Source organism: Camelus ferus, chromosome 13 (assembly GCF_009834535.1).
Source record: "Camelus ferus isolate YT-003-E chromosome 13, BCGSAC_Cfer_1.0, whole genome shotgun sequence".
NCBI classification, from domain to species: domain Eukaryota; kingdom Metazoa; phylum Chordata; class Mammalia; order Artiodactyla; family Camelidae; genus Camelus; species Camelus ferus.
The window spans coordinates 57,006,704-57,026,975 of record NC_045708.1 but is presented as its reverse complement, the minus strand read 5'-3'; the positions used below and the strand labels follow the sequence as shown (position 1 = coordinate 57,026,975).

Below are 20,272 nucleotides of genomic sequence, written 5' to 3'. Positions count from 1 at the left end.
GTAAGTCTTGATTCAGTCTAATAAGCAGAGGACACAAGGCTCCCCAGCTGGTTGAGAAAGGGCCGGAACTACTCCCTGCTGTGGCTCTGCTTCCTGTTAGATGCTGTTCCTCTGTTCATTTTTTCCTGAGCACAGGGAACAGTGGAAAGTGGAAAAGGACTAATGTTAGTGATTTCCTACCAGAGCCCTGACACTATTCTATGCACTTGGTAGTCCCTGCAATGGTAAAGACATCCCTAGGTGTTTAGGACAGTCAGAATGCATCAAATAAATAAACAAACAATCTCTGCTCACACATTAGACAGCTAGTTTCTCCTCATTGATTTTTTGATGTTTTATTTTTTTCCCTAAGGACAAAAATAAAGGAGACTTACGATGTGAAATCCAGACTGTGTATACTACCTCACACAGAAAGTCATTTGCTGAGCATTGACTAGGTTGAAGGCACCGTGGTGAGCATTGCCAAGGGCAGAGAGATGGCCCAGGCATCTTCTAGATAACACAAGCACTTGCCCACGAGCACACAGGTTTGTTAGCAGGAATACCACCCCTAACGTTCCAAGTGCGTAAGCAGAGACTGATGGATGACATATCTTTGATTTAGGCATCCACAGCTCTGTCTCTCTCCAGCTGAGTGACCTTGGGTAAGCATCCTTTTCCTTATCTTAATCAGGAGAGACAAAGATATCCTCTCCTTACATCACAGGGCGGACATGGAAATCCAATGACATCAAAAGCAATAAAACAGTTTAGAAAATAAAGGTCCTATGCAAATGTATATAACATTATTGCCATTTTTATCTGCTGGGAATTTTCAACATTCTTTTCAAGATTAGAATGGCTTATGAGGCTCTTCGTGAGCTGATTCCTGAAGACTTCTCCAGTTTCACCACAGTGTTTCACAAACTTGCCTGTCTCTCACTGGACTGTGTGCCTAGCACAGAGCATGACCTTGAACTGGCATCAAGTAAAAACTATTAAATAAATGGGTGAGCAAATGTTGTAGAAGATGTATGAGAGAATTGGGGAATATATTTAGAGCATCCAGCTTCAGAAAAATGGGTAGATTGAAAAAATATCTTCTAATATCCCTTTATCTAACTCAAAGGATCTAAAATCTGATCAATTTCTAGAGAGATAAATGCTAAAGACTGGTTCCCGTGCTAGCAGCTAGCAGCTAGCAGCTAGCAGCTGACTCACTGGAAAGGAAAAACCCTGGGTGTGGATGGAGCCTATAGTTGGTCAGATCCAGCACAAATTAAAAGCTAACCCTCCGTCTCTAGAAAGGTGACAACTTCTTTGCTTCTAATCCTGTGAGAAGTAGGAAGTCAATTCCAGTTACCTGAAACATTGGTCTGAATTACCTAGTAAAACGACCATAATGAAAATTTGTGTTGAGAAATGATTGGAAACACTATTTTCCACAGTTAAGATGCCAAATTGCACCCATTATAGAGTCCCCTAGAGAGTGAGAGTAAACAGCACTTCACGTGAAGTATAACTCTCCTGCCATCTCCCTTGAGTGGGAGCCTCACCTCTCTGTAATGCATAAGTCAAGATTAGAAGGCTATTTCCTATCATACCTTCATTTTCAAATGATTTTGTTTCAAATTTCATCAAATAATTTTTGTAGAGCATCAGACTATGCTTTAAAAACTTGACAAGGCCAAGCAAGTTAAACCACAGGCCCCTGCACACGTTAGCCAAAGTTATTGAAAATAGAAAGTAAGATTCTTTTTGGCGTAGGGATTTTTGATGGGGGTAGCTTAGAGGAGGGGAAAGACACTTAGGAATTACAGAGGGCCATGAGTTCTCTGCCCAGGACTTTCTAAGAAGTCCTGCCTCGAACTCTGCAATACATTCTTGCAGACAGGAGGCAGAGCCCTCCCAACTCCAGGCTGAATGAGCTGATGGAGTCATCGCTCTTCAAGGCCAAGTTGGACAGCACTGCTTTAAACCGTCCCAGAAGCTGTTTGAATTAACAATGACAGCTCTGCCTTTGGCTTTGGTTTGGCCAAGACACTTGGATCTTATAATTCAAAAGTATACTAGTAAATGTGCTGGAATAAAACCAAGCTGGTGCTCTTAAGACTTCAGAAATTGAGACTTCAAGGAACAGAAATCTTGAGTAATCACAACTGTGATACTATAGATGTCACAGATCACAGAAGGATGCTACAGAGAGCCAGTAATTTAAAAAGAAAAAAGGAAAGATCTTAAACACAGTAGGAGACCATTTTGGCCTTCCTCAGCAGTCCTATGTGTGAAAAATGAGGGCTGCGTTCCCTAGGAGTCTGGTGAAAGAGTTATTTCCACTCAAATTTTTGAGTCTTAAATTCCATGAAAGAAATCCATTTTTGGATTAGCAGTCACATGCTGTTGGTGACAGTCAAAACAGGCATCCTCAAAGGGGTAGTGTCAAGATGCCCACCGAGTCGGGCCCCTTGCTGGGTGCTATGTGAATAACGCCAGGCTGGGTGCAAGATGGAGGTTCCCATCAGATAACAGATCAGCTCTGGGACAGATGGAAAAAATGGGTATGCATTCTTGATTGATTGATTGATTGAGCAAAAAGAAGCACCTAATACTTTTTCCCCTAGTCCACACCATGGCTCAATAAAGTGCAAGATGAGTTATTTCACAGCACAGATAGATTGCCTCTTGGATGTGTATGGAATAAAACTAATCCAGTCAACTCTGAATCATGTCATGCTAATGAACGCAAACGTGATGTGGGCAATTCAAAAGAGTGCAAAATCAGGCGGTCACTTACTGTGGGTTATAGAATACACTGTATTATTTGGGATGTGTCAGGTTTACCTTTGTGTTTGTGTTCTGCTCATGGAAATGTGAAAATAGTGTGTAGTCTCTAAGTACACGTCAACTAGTAGAGGAGACAATTGAGGTAGGAGGTAATCAGCTTGCAGTGGAGTATTTCTGTAGATAAATTCCAGGTGGCAAATGTACAGCTAACTAATTATTAGATTATAAGGGGGAAATGGACTCATTATATGAAAGGGGAAACTACGACTGATGCTGCTTCACCCAGGACACACAGTTACAGGTCCCTTACCTCTGACTCTGAGACCTTTCCTACTCAGTCCCACTACTGGCTCCATGCACCTGCACATTGGTACTTAGAGAGGATGGGAAGAAATAAATGTGGCGGCAAAAAGCTCTTATAAACTGATGAGTGAAAGCTCCTCAAAGGGTTGTTCGGAGAACTCAAAATGCCTGAAGATTGGCATGGGCGTCAAGGGAAGTTTACCCTTCCCAAGTGTGTCCTCGGAGTTCTTGGCCAGAGAAAGACCCATATTTGATGATGGATAATAGCATCTGTCTCAACTGGAAATTGTTCAGCTTTTCACATAGTTATTTCCCACTAATGAGTTTTGGGTGCTCATAGCAGAGGACATCTAAGTGTGTGGGCTGTAAGATCAAATCTGGGTTAAAATCTTGTCTTGAGCACATTTTTCCCCCTTATCGTTCTTTTGCCTGGTAGCTTAGGCAAGTAACATAATCTTTCTGAAGCTTACTTGTCTTACTTGTAAAATAAAGGTGATAGTTGTACCTGACTCATAGGGTTACTGAGACAATCAAATGAGATAATGTACGGAATACACAGCCCAGAGATTGGCATAAGGTTGGCGTCCAACAAATAATATTTATTATCATTAAAATAAAACTATAGGTCCATACACCTTTGTTCAATCTTTTGAGTTGAGCAAACCCACATTCTCTCATACTTCCTTAAGGCTTTGTGTCCACATTGCTTTTTGTTTTTCTTTCTACTCAGTAGCTCCCCCACAAAAGTACATCTTTTATCCTATTTCCTCTGCCTAGTCACTGCCAGACAAGGCTGCTCATGATAAAAAACAAATTTAAAATTTCCATTTACTTTAAAAAGTGAGTCATAAAATTAATCAATTATAGTTCATGAGGCCCTAATGTTCCTGCATGGTTTGAAGGTAAAAATCTGAAACAGAATTTGATAAGGAACAATAAGATTTTATCAAATACAGTTCTATTTTTTCGAAAAGAGAAAGGATATACCTGTGGTGGGCATTTTGCCCTTGGTATGGCCTCTGCTTTCAAATCCTGGTTCTTGTTGCCTTTCTATGGCAACGTGTCCTGTCCCCATCAGCTTTAATTTGGGCTATTGTAATAACCATTTAGTGACCCTAACTGGGCTCCTTGGCTGTACTCCATTTATAAAACATCACTTTCTGCCACAAAACTCACTTTTTGAAAATACAAACATCAGGGTCAGAAATGCTTGATCTGGCATATGATGCCCTTTCTCATCTGGTGCCTGACTACACTTCCAGGGCATCCCCTAATATTTTCCATTAAAAGAAATTCCACCAACACTGAACTCCTCTCCAGCACATTTCATACCTTCATGCCTTTGTTTTCACTCAAACTGCTACCTCTGCCTGGGAAATCCTTTCTTATCTTCCCTCCTAAAAAGTCCAGAATATCTTTTGTGAAACCAATCATATTTATATTTTATTGAGCACATACTTGGTGTCAGGGACTGACACATATACATTAATTCAATCCCCACTAAATCCAATGAGGTGGTAATATTATCATCTCTATTTACAGAAGAGAAAAGTGAGGCACACAGAGATTAAGTGAAATGTCCGAAGTCACACTACTGGTAAGAGGAGCTATTTCTAATCAGTTAAATTTAATTCTGTCCTCTTTCCTAGTGCTGGGTCTTGTTTACACGGCCATTTTGGTGCTTGTTGCCTTTGATGTGTTAGAAGCTCCTTTTCCTTTTCACTCTTGGATTCTCGGTGTCCAGCAATGTACCTTTACGTGGATTTGGTGCTTATCTAATGGTTACTAGCTGCATGATTCCCAATAAGAAAAATACAGCTATGCTCTCTACGGATTTCCTTAACATCATGTATGTTATTGCATCTTTAGTTGGTTGCGAAATGGGTTTAGTGGCAACTGAATATGAATGAGAGTGGGTGGGTGAGAGGTCATAAAGAGTTTCAGAGATAATATACTTTTGCAAAAGTACATGCTTCAGCCTACAGCAATAACCCAATGCCTACACACTCCTAAATCCTGAAGAGTTACTGAAGCATATACAGAGAAATTGAAAGCCTAAAGCATAGCTTTTCAAAGCCCAAGCCTTTTCAAACAAACTTCCTTTTTTCATTTCTATACATTAGGTTTTATTTTAAGCTATACATATTAGGGAGAGTTAAGAGCCTCTTGAAACAGCTTAGCTTTGTCATGACAGTAACTCTTTTGCAAAGACTTTTTACTACAACATTTTCCCAGGACTCACTTCTCCCCTTTAGCTGTGACAAGAAAACAAATAATATATGATATTTCACGCCCTCCAAGGACATCACTTATCTTGAACAAAGTTGAGGCAAAGAGTTACTGAGAGGATTACTATGGAAGAGTTACTGTGTTATTACAGAAAGCCTTCAGACATCTCCAAACACCACATCTCAGCATCCATTCAACCTTCAAAAAGGGTGTGTGGCAATGAGTCCTTATTTCAAAGAAGAAAAAGTAAACTGTGGGACACTTGGCTCATAGTATCACTGCTTTTCTGATTTCCAAGTTAATATTTATTGAGCACAGTGTTTACAGATATGAAAAGGATAAAACTGCCCTTTGCCCTCAGGAAAGCTCATGTTCTAGCTGGGCAGGAAGACACCTACTCAAAGAGCTACTCTGTTCCACAACTGGGCCCATATTCACGAAGTAGGAGAGCCCAGAGGAAAGACAGGCTCACTCTGCCCAGAGGCGAGCAGAGCAGGGAGGCTTTGTTGAAGGGGTGGCACTTCAGAGCCTCAGGGAGGCACCAGATCTGACCCATGGAGAGGTATGAAGGAGGCAAAGTGGGGACCACAGTTACACATAGGATGAAAAGCGTTAACAAACATAAAGGCAAGAAGAGAAGCTTAAAACTTGCTTTTTCTTTCTCTGATTTACTTCATTTAGTATGATCATCTCTAGGTCCATCCATACTGCTGCAAATGGCATTACTTCAAAAAGAGAGAGACAAATACCATATATCACATATGAGGAATCTAAAAAAATGCACAAATGAACTTATTTACAAAACACAAACAGTCTGACAGACATAGAAAACAAACTTAACGGTTATCAAAGGGGAAACGGAGCAGGGATAAATTAGGAGTCTGGAATCAACAGATACAAACTACTATATATAAAACAGATAAACAACAAGGTCCTACTGTACAGCACAGGGAACTATATTCAATATCTTGTAATAACCTATAATGAAAAAGAATATATATATAACTGTATAACTGAATCACCATGTTGTACATCAGAAAATAACACAACACAGTAAATCAACTCTACTTCAATAAAAAATAGAATGAAATAAATCTTTGTTTTGTTGCAGCACGAGGGTGCTTAATGATATAAAAAGAGGAGAGAGAGGAAGACAGAGAATAATAAAAAGATTTGTTCTACTTCATACAAGGAAGGCAGCGGCTATAGCCATGAATCTTTTATGAGAATATTAAGAAAGAAGAAGTCTGTAGGAATTGAATACAATTAAATGATTTATTACAAAGTCAGGATATGTTGTTTGATAGCATACCACATAATGATGAATAGGAGTGATTATTTAAGGGAAACCATAAGGCCTTCCTAAATGGACCATAAGTCATCAGTATTTGAAAAATTAGTATCAAGCTTTGGTTCAAAACTTTAGAAGATAAATTATCTCAGGCAAAAAAAAGTTTAGATTAAGACTTGATCACACTTAGGATATTCAGTTCTTTGTATTTTGACATTTAATCTTTAAATAAATTCTAATTGAGAGCCTATTATTAGCAAGTAGATTCTTACAACTGATTTTAGAAATTGAGAACATACAAAAATGAAAAAAGCTCCAAATGAAACTAATTTTATTATTAATGTAAAATTATGTGTAGTTCTTTTCCATAACAAGGAATTCATCAAGTTTAAAAAAAAAGACATTGAACACTAAGAGTCAACCAATGACATATTTATCAGAGAACAAATTCACCTTGGAAATTGAAAAAAACACATCTGTGAGAATAATCAGGCAGTAGAAAACCCACTGAACAGGGTTGCCGAGGGGCAATGATATGAATCCTAACCCAAGGTTAGGAACTGTCTCACTGATTTTGTAGTATTGCACTTTCTGTTGGAATGGGTACACGGAAGTGAACAGGATTACTGGGCAGAAGGGGTTTGCAGAACCCTGTGTTGGCAACAGTAAGAACAGGTCAGCCGAATGCACAGCACAGCGCACCCACGTGGAACTTCTGGTCAGAGCAAGGCTCCACTTTCCATCATGTCACCTGGGTTGGGGATTGGAGATAAAATTCCTAGAATACTAAATGGTTCCTAAAACTGGTGCTACCATAGTCAATAGTTATGTCAGTGTTCAAAATGGGGACAATTTTTGTAATTAAAAAATCCTCAAATATGTTGTAAATCATCCTAGACAAAAATAAATTTGAATTGTATGTAAGGTCTTTGTGTTTCAATTTTCTTATCTGTGTGTGTGTGTGTGTGTGTGTGTGTGTGTGCGTGTGTGTGTGTGTGTGCGTGTGTGTGTAGGGGAAGGAATATTTTTCCTCACAAAGTTATTGTAAGGATTAAATGAGATACTGTGAGAAAAATAATTGGCAGAGTGCCCAGTACAAAGCCAAGGATTTGTTAAATAATTTTTAAAAATGAAGCCCTAACCTTTATATACCCACTGTATGTTAAAGGCTTATTTCCAATATTTGATGTATTAAATAAGGACTAAAACACCATAAACAGGTAAAACAGAAATGTTGACCATGACTTCTTGAGAGTTACATAGTCCTCATTAAATGAAAATGTCGTGATCCAGGATAGCTCAATAGTAAGCAGACACTGGTTAATTCATTCTAAAAGAAAGCAACATCCTGTTAGGTTCAAATTCACAACCCATAGCCTTAATGACCATCAGTTTCCCAAATGTGATATTCGGCTGCACCTCCAGGTTCTTGGGGAATTATTGCCATCCTCAATTATCTGACCTTTAATCCAGCTTAGAACTCAGCCTCATTTGATTATTAGCAGTCTGAGCTTAAGTGAGTTTGGAAAATTGCATATTGACAACGAGAAAATTTATATTTTTGTAGTCAAATGATTTAAGGCAAAAGAGATGGGATTATAAATTTCACTCAAAGGAGTTTTAAAAACAAAGAAAGTGATTTTGGTTTTTACTCCAATTTGAGGAGCTTTAGAAAAGGGTGAAGCATAAGGCAATAGGTCTGTTGTCAACTGATACTCTCCGCGATTCATTGATATTTAACCATCAAGGGAAAGTAATTTACCAGTACAATCATGAACACAACAAAATTAATATTATTTTGAAGTTGCACTGAAATATTGACCAGATTGTTATGGAAACTCCTTTTTCAGGAAGGAAAAAAAATTCATTTTAAGGGATTTATAGTTAAGTCTTCTTAGCTTTGGCCAAATAACATTATTCAGGGAAAGAACTACCAGGGCCTCAGCATGTACAATTCACATTTTAAGATTTTTTCAATTATTTACCCATCATGCAGGACAGTCATTATCTATGATCTATCGTTCAAACACGGGAATGTCAAACGTCTAAGACTTCCTTTAACCTTTGCTCTAGCAACTGAATAAGAACGTTCCTGATTTCTGAAAGAGGAGACGCTAGATTTCTCTCACCATCTGCCACAGGCACACTTTTCATAAATTTGTTTTCCACAAATACGTATGTATTTAATCATTTATTTCCCCATATACAAGCTCTTAATAATAACAGTTATATCTTTCATCCCATATATATATTCTGAAATTGTTTTTAGATTCATAGTACTTGATACTTTCAACCAACTCTTTGATATATATCTTTACTATCCTTAACCTATATACTTACTGAATACCGAATATATGTTATTAACTCAACTTTACACATAAGGAAAATGAGACACTGTGAAATTAAGTGACTAAGAGTATTAAATATGAATTACCAAAATACAAAATGGCAATAAACAGTTATCTTCCAGTGACAGCTCATAGTGTGCAGTTGGACACATGTATCAGCCAATCCCAGTGAATTCAACCCAAAGACAAATTTGTTCACGTGACAATTAAAAAGTGGTTTGCTGGAACTTTCACTTCTCTCTCTACCTTGTCCTGTAAACAGCTACATTTTCTAAAATATTTTTTTAATAATCCTGCTTTGCATTTAGTTGTTAACATGCCTGCATCCCTCACTAGAAAAAAATGCTTTAAGGAAATTTCCATGTTATTCATTATTGCAGGGTTCTTAGCACATAGTAGATGTTCAATAAATGCCTGTGTCATAAATAGACAAAAGGCTGATTTATCATACTTATGTGAGTTGATTCCTTAGGATGGAAGCTTATGTTTAGTTAACAGCCTGATAGACTTAAGTGCTTGGAAAATGACAGTCATGAAATAAAGTCATGAAATACCATGTCTATGTTCATTCACATGTATACAACGGGCAGCGACATGTTTACGGGCATGTAAAAATGTGCCTGCTTTCTGGCCAAAGGTTATGACCTGTCTCTGATTCTTGCTGCTTAAGACAAGTTCTAGGACATGTTAATGGTCACATCCGTTGGAAAGAAACCTGGGAGCCCGGATTTTACTTTATCTGGGTGGCCTGCCTGGGCTCGCTGTTCGAGGCCGTTACCTGGGAGGAGCGAGCAAGTAGCAGCACTCGTCGCGCAGCGTAAGCGAGCTTGCAGTCATCAGTAAGAGTGACCAGCCAGAAGCTAAAATAAGTAAATAAGTGAATGAATGAATAGATACGATAAAAAAAAAACCCTCCAGTCACAATGTGATGCTATCACAACGAATCAGCCTCATCACATCCCACCCTCATCTGCTATCAAGAGCAGCTTTCAAAAATGATTGTCATATTGGACCAACGGTGCTGGATTTCAAAGGCAGTCAATGCTAGTACCCTGCATTTCCTCCATTTAGGAATAAGTGGCAGCAAGAGCCTAGCCTTGGGGATTCAATAGAAGTGGCCCATGACTTGCAGTTTTGTAGGTGGCCGCTAACCATCGGATCACTTTCACGATCCCCATGGACAGCTGTCCATCTCCAGCTCAGTCAGCCATTGTAGTCACACTTGGTGGTAAAGTCAGACAAGGAAAAGGAAGTCTGATGGAGAGCTAGAAGCAAGACCCAAAGCCAAGACCCAAATGTTAAGAATATTTTTCCTTGCCAAAATGCAAAGAGATTCATTGCTTTTTCCTTCTAACCATAAATATTTGTACCTATGTACCATGAAAGAGTTTCAGAAAATACGGAATCCTATCATGAAGCAAGTAGGAATCATGTATAACCCCGCCACCCACTCCGCTAACTGTTCTTTTGGACTTCAAGACATACTGCATACCTACGTTGCAGAATGCAACAGAAGGGAAGCCCTGGACTAAAGGGAAAAGAAAATCTCTTTCTTTTTCTCTCATAGAATTAAAAAAAAATCAGATCAAAACAAGAGCAAAACCTAACAAGAATGACAAGCATTACCAGAAACCTAGAAGATACACCAGACAGGAAAAGCTTTCAAAGGAAGAGGGGAAAGATAGCGATCAAATCAGCATGTCTCAAAAACCCATGGCGCTGAAAAGCTTCAAGTAGCGGAGGCAAGAGTTCCGAGGAAGAACAAAGGGAGATACAGAGGGGAGTGGGAGCACGTACTGGGAGGAGAGGGCAGAGAGTGAGCACGAGAGGCAGAGGCAGTAAGGATGCAAGAGGGCATCACCACAAGAAGAGAAGCACCCTAAGAATGAGGATGCCCATGCCCCATATTTCAGCCTTGAAGCCCACTTTGTGTAAGTTTGTAGACTGCCCGATTTGTTTTATTTTTGTTAAACAATATAAATATTTTTAGATGGTACAAATGAAAGAAAAAGACTTCCAGTTATAGTCAATATTTATAACTCAAAAAAAAAATCACTCAATATTATAAAACAGACCAAAAAAAAAAAAAAAAAAAACTAATGAAGGTAGCTTAGATCCATATTTCAGCCAGAATTTTTTTAGGGAATAAAATAAAACATTCTAAAAGCAAGTCAGCTTCTTATCTTGTTTCCATACCTTATTTCATTGGCAGTTCTTTCCACATAGAAGAAAACCCAGTGTGCAAGAAATATCTGAGAAAAAAACTGATTTAACAGAGAATTTGTGTGTGTGTGTCTGAGTATGAGAGACAGAGACAGAGAGTGAGAGAATTTGAGACAGATTTGCTTCTGTGAAATGAAGAGCTACAAAAAATCAGGTTGATTTGCCTTGAATTTTACTTTTTTACCAAAATGTGATTTTCATTTTATTTAGATCTTTCTAACTTCTGACTGAAAAACCAAAACTCATCAAACTTTAATGTTTGCGTTCTCCATCCATTTTAGAGTGGAGGAAATAGAGCCTTGAGACTGTGGCAGGACGGCTTGTCCAGGTTTACCTGGGTAGTTGGTGGCGGCGCTGAGGCAAGCATGCTCAGCTTTCACCCGGTTTTGTCTCTGGGGCTTGCTAAGCGGCGTCAGCCACCGAGGAGCCAGCCCCTGCTCTTTCAGGAACGTGGTAAATCAAGGGCCCTTCGAAGATGGGAAATTGAGAAAGCTGCCCTCGGCAGGGCTGTGATGCCGATCCCTGTGTGTCTGTCCCTTCTCATAAACTCTCAGCTAAAAGGATACTTTCTCCAGGAGAAGGTCTTTGAATTCAGGGCAAATGGGATTGTGCTTAATTCTGCCAAGAGGTTTCTATAAGAAGGAGGCTCAGAAAACATTCCTTCTAAGTGTGAAATCAGCTCCAGGCTGATTCCTGTGGTTTCAGGAAGGCTTTTGAGTATTGTCTTCAAGTGTTTACAAAATTGACATTCTCATCAACAAATATTTGTTGGGACTTAATATATACCTAGTACTGTGCACAGAAAGATGAAAGACAGCCTTAAGGGGCTTCCAATCTTGCCAATCTCGTTGGCCAGGTGGAATCATACGTAAAGGATAAGAAACAGCCAAAGCAGCCTAAACAAAGTGCAAGATACAGGGCAGGAAAAATAAATGTCTATGGAATTCATAGAAGGGAGAGATAAACAGGGCTGTTAGAAACAGCTGCATGAAAGAGTTGACTTTTGAGCTGGACCTAAACAGATGTGTGCGCCACGGATCCAGAAGGAAGAGCACTTCAGCTGGGGGAACAGTACAAGCAAAGACACAAAGCTCTTAGCGGGTTGGAGGATAATGAGCAGACTCCTTTGGTTGGGCTGGAGAATACCTGTAAGGACTGGTCGATGACAAACCTGGAGAGACAGTAGGGCAAAATTCTCAAGACAAGAATGTCACATGAAAGATATTATTGGCATGAGGAGCCATCAAAGATTTGTGGGTAGGTGAACGAAATGTAAAAGTGATTTAGGATGATTAACCCGATAGAAGCATAAAATGTGGCCTAAAGGGCAAAAGACAGGAAGGAAGGAATAGAGGGAGAAAAGTTTAGTAGTCTAAACATGAGATGAGGGGAACCTTGAAATAGTAATAAGGCTATAATCATATAATCAATATTATGAAGTAAGAGATGGTGGACTTCGTAATGCAATCAGGGTTTGTTTGGAAACATGAGCCAAGTTTTAGTTAAGTTTCACATAGAAATTGCCTAACAGCTAACCTAGTTTAGGAGACCAACGTTTACAAGTGACCTCAGAGATGGAGACAGCATGTAACGGTGACAGTTGACACTATGGGACTGAATGAGTTGTCTTGGGGAGAGAATGTTTCATTTTTGCTTAACATATAAAGGGAACAGAATCAAAATAAAGACCAGTGTCATAGTTTCTTGGAAGTACAACAGTAACTGACCAAGCCTGACAACTTCAACCTGGATTCCTTGAGCAGCCTCTGCTTCCTGATGCCCCCAGGACCAATGACTGTGGCCAAGGGTCTGGAAAGAATCCATCATTCCAAAAAGTGAAACCCAAGTAGTTGGAAACCTGGTGACTTGCCTTCCAGAGCTCAAGCCTCTCAAAACTCCATTCTGGAGAACATACTGGTTATGTAACAAGGGCCCCCATGCTGTTTTCAGTATGATACATGTAATGACTTTTTTCTAAAGGAAAGAAAAATCAAAGTCTGGATGATTACATTATACACAATAAAACATCAGTGGAGGAAAAGTAATATTAGATTGAAATGATTCTCCTAATAGTGTAACATAGATACAAAATAGTTCATAATAATGATTAATATTTACTAATGCTTACCATGTGCCAGGTCCTAGCTATGACATTGATAAATATTGTTTAGTTTAATTATAACAAAAGTAGAGAGTAGATATTATTTCAACCTTACTTTACATATGGGAAAAGTCAAGCATAGAGAGTTTGCTCTTGGCTAAGTCACATGGGTGTTATGTGGGGGACAGTTGTGTGTTATTATCTGTAGCAAAGAGCCAACACCTACTCCCACACATCATCATAACCCAACTCTGGTGAACCTCTTCTAACCTGAACATTTAGTAAAACTAGTCCATAGTTTTAGACAAAACACAGATGAGTCAAACATACAGACACACACACATTTGCAGGAGGGGAAGGGCTAACGGGTATTTTAGCTATATCAGTGACATCAGCCAAGAAACCTTTTTATAAAGCTCCACTTGGTAAGAATTCACATTTGCAGTTCATTTAACAAAAAAGCATTAAGTTACGGTTTCTGGTAGGGCTAATGGTTGAATTTCAAAACCCGTAATAAGAGATGGACCTTGGCTTCACTAACGTCTCCATATACACTTTCAAGGAAAACGTAGTCCGTTTACCAGAAGTGCAGAAATGTTGTTAAAGTTAATTAGATGTAATTGTCACACTTTCATTAGCTATTAACATTATGTAAAGATAAACTAATGCATAATGAGTTCTTTCATTGTCACATAATTGTAATTTTAATGATTGCATTATGACCACTATAGTACAGTGCATATTTTCAATTTTCCCATTAGTGGGCAATTATTTATAAGGTTTCCTATTACAATCTGTCCATAGAGACCAGGTTATTAATGCCTTCATTTTCCTATAATGATGACCACAGTATTGAAATCAATATGATGGCCACAGGGAGAATTGCAAAGTAACATGGATTGAACAACAAAACTACAGCCATGAAGTCAGCTCATTCAACACACGCCTGAGGAAATTTCAAGATGGAGAAAAAGAGTGTATTAATATTCTTATGAGAAATTCTAATTTATAGGGTTTCCTCAAGTATATTTTCCTTCATTTTTTGTGGCCTTAACTCTCCAACTCTTTCCTAAGAAAGTCTCCATGGTATGAAATATTCAATAGTATAACCTTTGAAAAATGGCTTAAACAGATTTCACCATTCAGAGGACTAAATTAACATCTCAACAAAGCCATTTTGAGAAATGTTTCAAATTGTTCAAATCTCAGGATTGTATGTCAAGAAGTGAAATGCTGATGAACCATATGATCTATCCCCAAAGATGATGAAGAGTGGGGCACATTTACTAGAACAAAGGCCACGGGTGATGGGACAGTGCAGTGGCTATGGCAACAGTGATCGTGAGTCCTGCAAACTAATAATAATCATAGCAACAACAATAATAACATCTAATACAGTTTTTGCTTTTAACCCCTACTTCTGAGAACTTATTCATTATTCTTTTTGTATAGATTGAGATGATCTGGGGGACTTCAAGAGTTGTCCAGGAGTTTGCAAAGAGATTCAGGAATGTAGCCTGCTAAAGAGCTGGCCCTGGCTGGTGTGTGACTTGTTCTCGAGGCCTCTTTCAGAGGCATCAAGCTCTTCAGGGCTTTCCTGTGGCCCTGTGGAACCACATATGTCTCCCTCAACTGCACTGGAGCTGTCCCAGTAATTCTGAGTCCCCGGCACCTTGGACTCCACAAGGTTTGTGGAGGAAATTAATGAACTAGTTAGATTTAAACCCCACATTTCAAAGTACCTCATAGCTTGTATTATCTAACTTGATGGTAAAACTAAACAGGTTTTCACTATGACCCAGTGTCCTTCCCTGAGAAAAGCTGTTGGTCAGTATTCAATATATATGTATCCATATAGTTTGTTGGTAAGATTTGAACACTTTAATTTTTTTTTCCCGTTCAAATGGAGGAGAATGAAGAATCCTAGGCACTGGCTCTTAAACATTGGCATGTGTCAGACAATCCTAGGGAGCTGATAAAATGCAGAGCCCCAGGTTCTGTTCCTAGAGATTATAAATCTACAGGGCTAACAGGCTATATTTTTGTCAAAACCCTCCAGGAGATTCAGAAACAGGTGGTCCACAGAGCACATACATGAGCCAGTAAACATGGTACTTGTCTGGGATTCAGAAGACCCTGTGATCAAAGCTTCACTACAGTAAGAGGTATGACTATGGGAAAGTCACTAAATCTACCCTGGTCATAGGCTTCCTCACCCGTGAGATGTGTATCTTGGGCTCATTTTGGAGTTTCCCTACTTAAACCTCTGTAGAAGAGGACCATGAAATTGGCAATAGAGATTCTTGAACTATGGATAATATTTCAAAAAGTCAAATAACAGTCATTTATTTATCCAACACAAAGTCTTACTGACACATCTACTTTTCTGGTTTTCAGCTGGAACTATACCACCTCTGGTTACTAGAATTTCTAATGGCAGTTTTATTTGTTTCAGATTTATAAAAATGGAGAAGTGAATACTATTTAACAAACACATCTTTTTTTGTAGACCACATCTTTCAAAGCATAAAGCCCACAGGGGTAAAACTGCATAAAAAGAATATTAGTATGAAAAATGTTGGAACACAGTGGGATAGACATTTCTAAGTTCCAATCCAACCGTAAGAGTTCTTGACCAATGTTGCCTCTTAAATTAAGGAACTGACAATTCCAAATAGACTCACTGCACCCACTCCGTGACTGGATAGTGAGCATCACCTATGTGCCAGGTGCTATTCGAGGGCGCAGAGGTGCAGCACTGGGTGAAAGACAGTCTTTCCCTCATAGTGCTTACAGTCTAGTGGGGGGAAGATGAGCAGAGCAAAATCATAACGTCTCAGGCCATGGTGAGTGACGTAAAGGACAAAAAACACTAGTCAGCCATAAAAAAGAATAAACTAATGCCATTTTCTGCAACATGGATGGATCTGGAGATGGTCATTCTAAGCAAAGTAAGCCAGAAAGAGAAAGAAAAATATCATATGGTATCGCTTATATGTGGAATCTGAAAAAAAGACAGAAATGAACTTGTTTACAAAACAGAAATACTCACAGACATAGAAAATATAGTTATGGTTACCAGTGAGGGAGGGGGGAAGGAAGGGATAAACTGAGAGTTAGAGATTTGCAGATACTAACTAATATATATAAGACAGATAAACAACAAGTTTATGCTGTATAGCACAGGGAACTATATTCAATATCTTGTAGTAAGCTATAATGAAAAAGAATATGAAAAGGAATATATGTATGTATATATATGATGGAAACATTATGCTGTACACCAGAAATGGATACACTGTAAACTGACTTCAATTTTAAAAACAAACAACACGTATCTTAAAAAAAAGGACAACAGAGTTTGGTAAGCAGGTTGGGGGTGAGGGAGAGATGGAGGGTGTTGTCAAAGAAGGGCTCTCTGACAAGGCAACATCTGAATCAAGACCTAAAGGAACTGAAGGAGGAAAATCATACAGGTCTCTGGGAGGACTACAGACATATTGAGCTACAGAATATATGTCTTTCAAAATAGGAAGATGATTCATCTTTTATATTACCACAAGCCTTACTTAAGCTAACATATTTTTGTGCTCTGGGCAGACTCCAGGTTTACAGAAAAGCACGTGATCATGACTTCTTAACGGGGCTTACAGAGAGCACAGGTGAAATCGTAGCTCACTGATTATCTGACAACGAGGTAAAGCCTGGACTTGGGTACCATACTTATTTTTGCCGCCTCAAGAACACGTCTTGGTTTGCCGCACATCCTTGTGGTCAACATACTTTTCGTTCACTCTGGGATTTGTTCTGTCTTGGCAGGGTTTCTCGGCTGCTTTCATTTCCTACCTACTGACAGCCTGATGAGCATGATTTACAAATATTAAAAATAAAGAGGTGAGACCAGATGCAAAGAACCTGCCAACGCATGCCAGAATCTCTGATGAGTTCCCAGTAAAACTAGAGAACACGTTTCAAACACCAGTGGATTCCCTGTCTAGGACAATGTCTGGCACTTAGTTAGCACCCAGGGAATCTGTGCTCCAAGGATGAATGAAATGTTTGTGAGAGACTTGAATAACGCCGCACTTCCAGGCTGCCTATCTCAAACCAAAATAAAAGTGCTGCCTAAATAGAATAGCTTGGTGTGAGTGTATGTGGGTGTATGTTAGTAAACAGGATGTTTTCTATCCCTTACGAGAAAGCCTTGGCAGCTGCTCACTGAGCTCCTAATAGAGGAAGCTGCTAGTTTTACATCCTTGAAAGCCCCTATTTGCATAGACGCTATATAGAAGGCAGAAGTTAGAAATGGAAACAGTATGTGATCACCAAATTTCACTTTTACTCGAAAGTTCTGCCTGTGGTTTGTGACTTTTGGAAATGAGGATGTGCTGACAACAAAATTAACTCCTCCAAAGAGCTGAGAATTGCCTGCTCTCATCATCCCGCTCACTATAATTTACATGACTTGACGAAATTAGACTGTTATTTTCATCGGGGTGATCTGCAAAATCATAAAATGATGTGTATTTTGGGAATGACTAATTAACTCTCGTTAGTTCCACTGAGGTTTGAGCTACTAATATAAGCACTGCAAATTTCATGGAGGTGTTCACATCTAGTTGTAGTAACCCAAAGAGATACTCAAAGGACTTGAAAGAAAACTCTCCCTAGAAAATCAGGCAATAATGAGGATTCAGATCAAATGGCGACCCTCTGAGATAAAACCAGACATGCACTCTTTATCCCGTAGCTTCATCATTTGATTTGAATCCCCAGTTGTACACTCACTTGCCAAAACTTGCCTTGCAGCAAACAGCAAGGAACATTTTTATAGTTGAAGCCAATATTAATAATCAAAACAGCAGAGTTACAGACATATACACACAAAGTCCATCCCTATTCACAGTTTTTATCACAAATGTTAACTAGTATTGATCAAACTGCTTGTCACAAAAGTTTGGTTTAACATATAATCAGTATATGAAGTGAGAGCCATGTTTCCTAGACAATTTCCAGCACCTTGTGTCATCCTTGTAAATAATGGGCTACTCCTATTGGGCACCATCTGCTTAATATAGAAAAATGTTCATCTTAATGAGGAAATTCTCCTTATTATTTATTATTTATTGAACACCCACAATGCGCTTGGCAGCAGAAACACCAGAAACATTTTCTGCCCACTAAGAATCCACCTGCTAGGGAAAATATGATGAACCAGTTATGCAATCATTTCTGTTTTTAACATATTTCATGTAACTCTTTCTAAGTGAGAGAGTTGCCAATGATTCACTCTTTGGGAGGGCTTTGGCTCCTAATTAAGGTGGGATGGTGAGCTATGAGTTATGAATGAAGTAGATGATAAAGAAAAAAATTAATTATGATTACCATGAAGAATATGTGAAACTTGCACCATTGATGGAAGAAAATTTAGTGCACTGTTAAGTAAACTCAACTGTATTTGTCATGGACTGACAGATTGGGACTACATAATTTATTAGAAAAACAGAATGCATAGTGGAAAAGTCACCTTGAAAAGGCAACCATTCTTTGTTCTGCATCTACCTTCAGTGCTTCTGCACCTCCACAGTGGTGCAACTATGCTGTGTCATATGAACATCTTAGTTAATAAAGATTTAATGGTCAAAAATCCACTCTCAACTACAAGAACCAAGACAAACTGACAAGCTCTCCCAGAAAGCTCCACGTATATCTCCCTTCCTATTTTCTATTCTCCAATCAACAAAAGTTCAAGAAAATTTGACATGTTCAATATTGCAACTGTGTAGAGAGGCATTCTTGGGGGAGAATAAATGACCTTTTCACATCAAGAGACTGTTCCATATATGCCTATAATAGTCTCTCATCATGAATTATCTAGCAGTAACGTTAATTATCCTTTTAGTGAAAATTATAAATTTAAAAAAAATGTGGTTTTGCTCCAATAATTGAATCACTCAAGTAGGCTATTTTTCCCCAGATCTTCAATTTTAACTCATTTTCCACTTCACATGAAAAAAGTTTCCCCATCCACCTTGCCAATGTCTTACTATTTCTAGTTTTGCTTTGTTTCTTTATACTTCTCACTAAATCATATGTGCTCCTCATTCTGATTTCTTCATAAGGAAAACATACAATGAATGAAAAAGAATGTGATGAAATTGGTCATAATGTTACTTATTGCCCTCAAGGTTTATTGTTTTTCACAAATCAGCAATACCAGTCACTCCAGTTATCCCTCTGGATCATGTTGGCTCCATTTGGAACATGAGATAAAGGAATATTATCCAGGATCTTAATTTTATGGATACACTTTCTAGATAACCACCTCACCCAAATAATTCAGGCAAAAGAGAAATTATATGTTAGTGGAGGTAATGCTGGGAAGTTGACAGTTGTCAAACTGTGCTGATATGAACCTTAAATGACTATAATTTGAAAGAAATACATGACAGAGGGATAATGACTAGCTCATATATTGTCAGGGTAATAAATACCTAATGAGCAAAATTGTAAAGCAAATAGTAGGTTGAACATACACCCAAATGTTGATTCTTGAACCAAAGTCAGAGAACAGAATGATTTGTCTCTCTGTCTAGATGATAAAGCATCGCTTCTTCATAAGCTGATGAGCAGCACCATCTGGCATGATTACAGAGGAGCAAGATCTTAAGCAAGTGAAGAATAAAATGACAGGGCCGCAGAGGGATTTTCACAGGAGTTAAAACATTCCTCACCATTAACAATAATCACAATAAACATAACTTTAGATGCTCCCATAGCACTACGCCAATAGTATAAATAGTATTACAGGACTGAGTGTGCTCAAAATAATTGAATATAATTCCTGATATCTCAGAATCTTTCTCTACCATAGTGGGTCTCAAAGTGTGGTCCCAGAACCAGCACCAACAGCATTACCTGGGAGTTTGTTATAACTTTAAACTCGAGGGCCTTGCCCCAGAGCCACCCGCCCTGAAACTCTCAGGTTAGGCCCAGCAATCTGTGTTTTAACCA

At 38.7% G+C, this 20,272-nt stretch overlaps 1 protein-coding gene across 19 annotated transcripts in view; it reads right to left on the bottom strand.

Annotated features, from left to right (window-relative positions):
* The window catches only part of ST6GALNAC3 (ST6 N-acetylgalactosaminide alpha-2,6-sialyltransferase 3), a 545,718-nt gene that overhangs the window by 209,404 nt on the left and 316,042 nt on the right, over positions 1 to 20,272 (bottom strand). For 3 of the 19 annotated variants that reach the window (XM_032494597.1, XM_032494598.1, XM_032494599.1), the window contains exon 4: positions 9,713 to 9,794. The exons of 12 other annotated variants lie outside the window; for them this stretch is intronic. In XM_032494597.1, coding sequence (XP_032350488.1) covers positions 9,713 to 9,794 — 82 coding nt within the window. 4 more of the 19 variants (XM_032494605.1, XM_032494604.1, XM_032494600.1 and 1 more) reach the window with 4 other exon arrangements.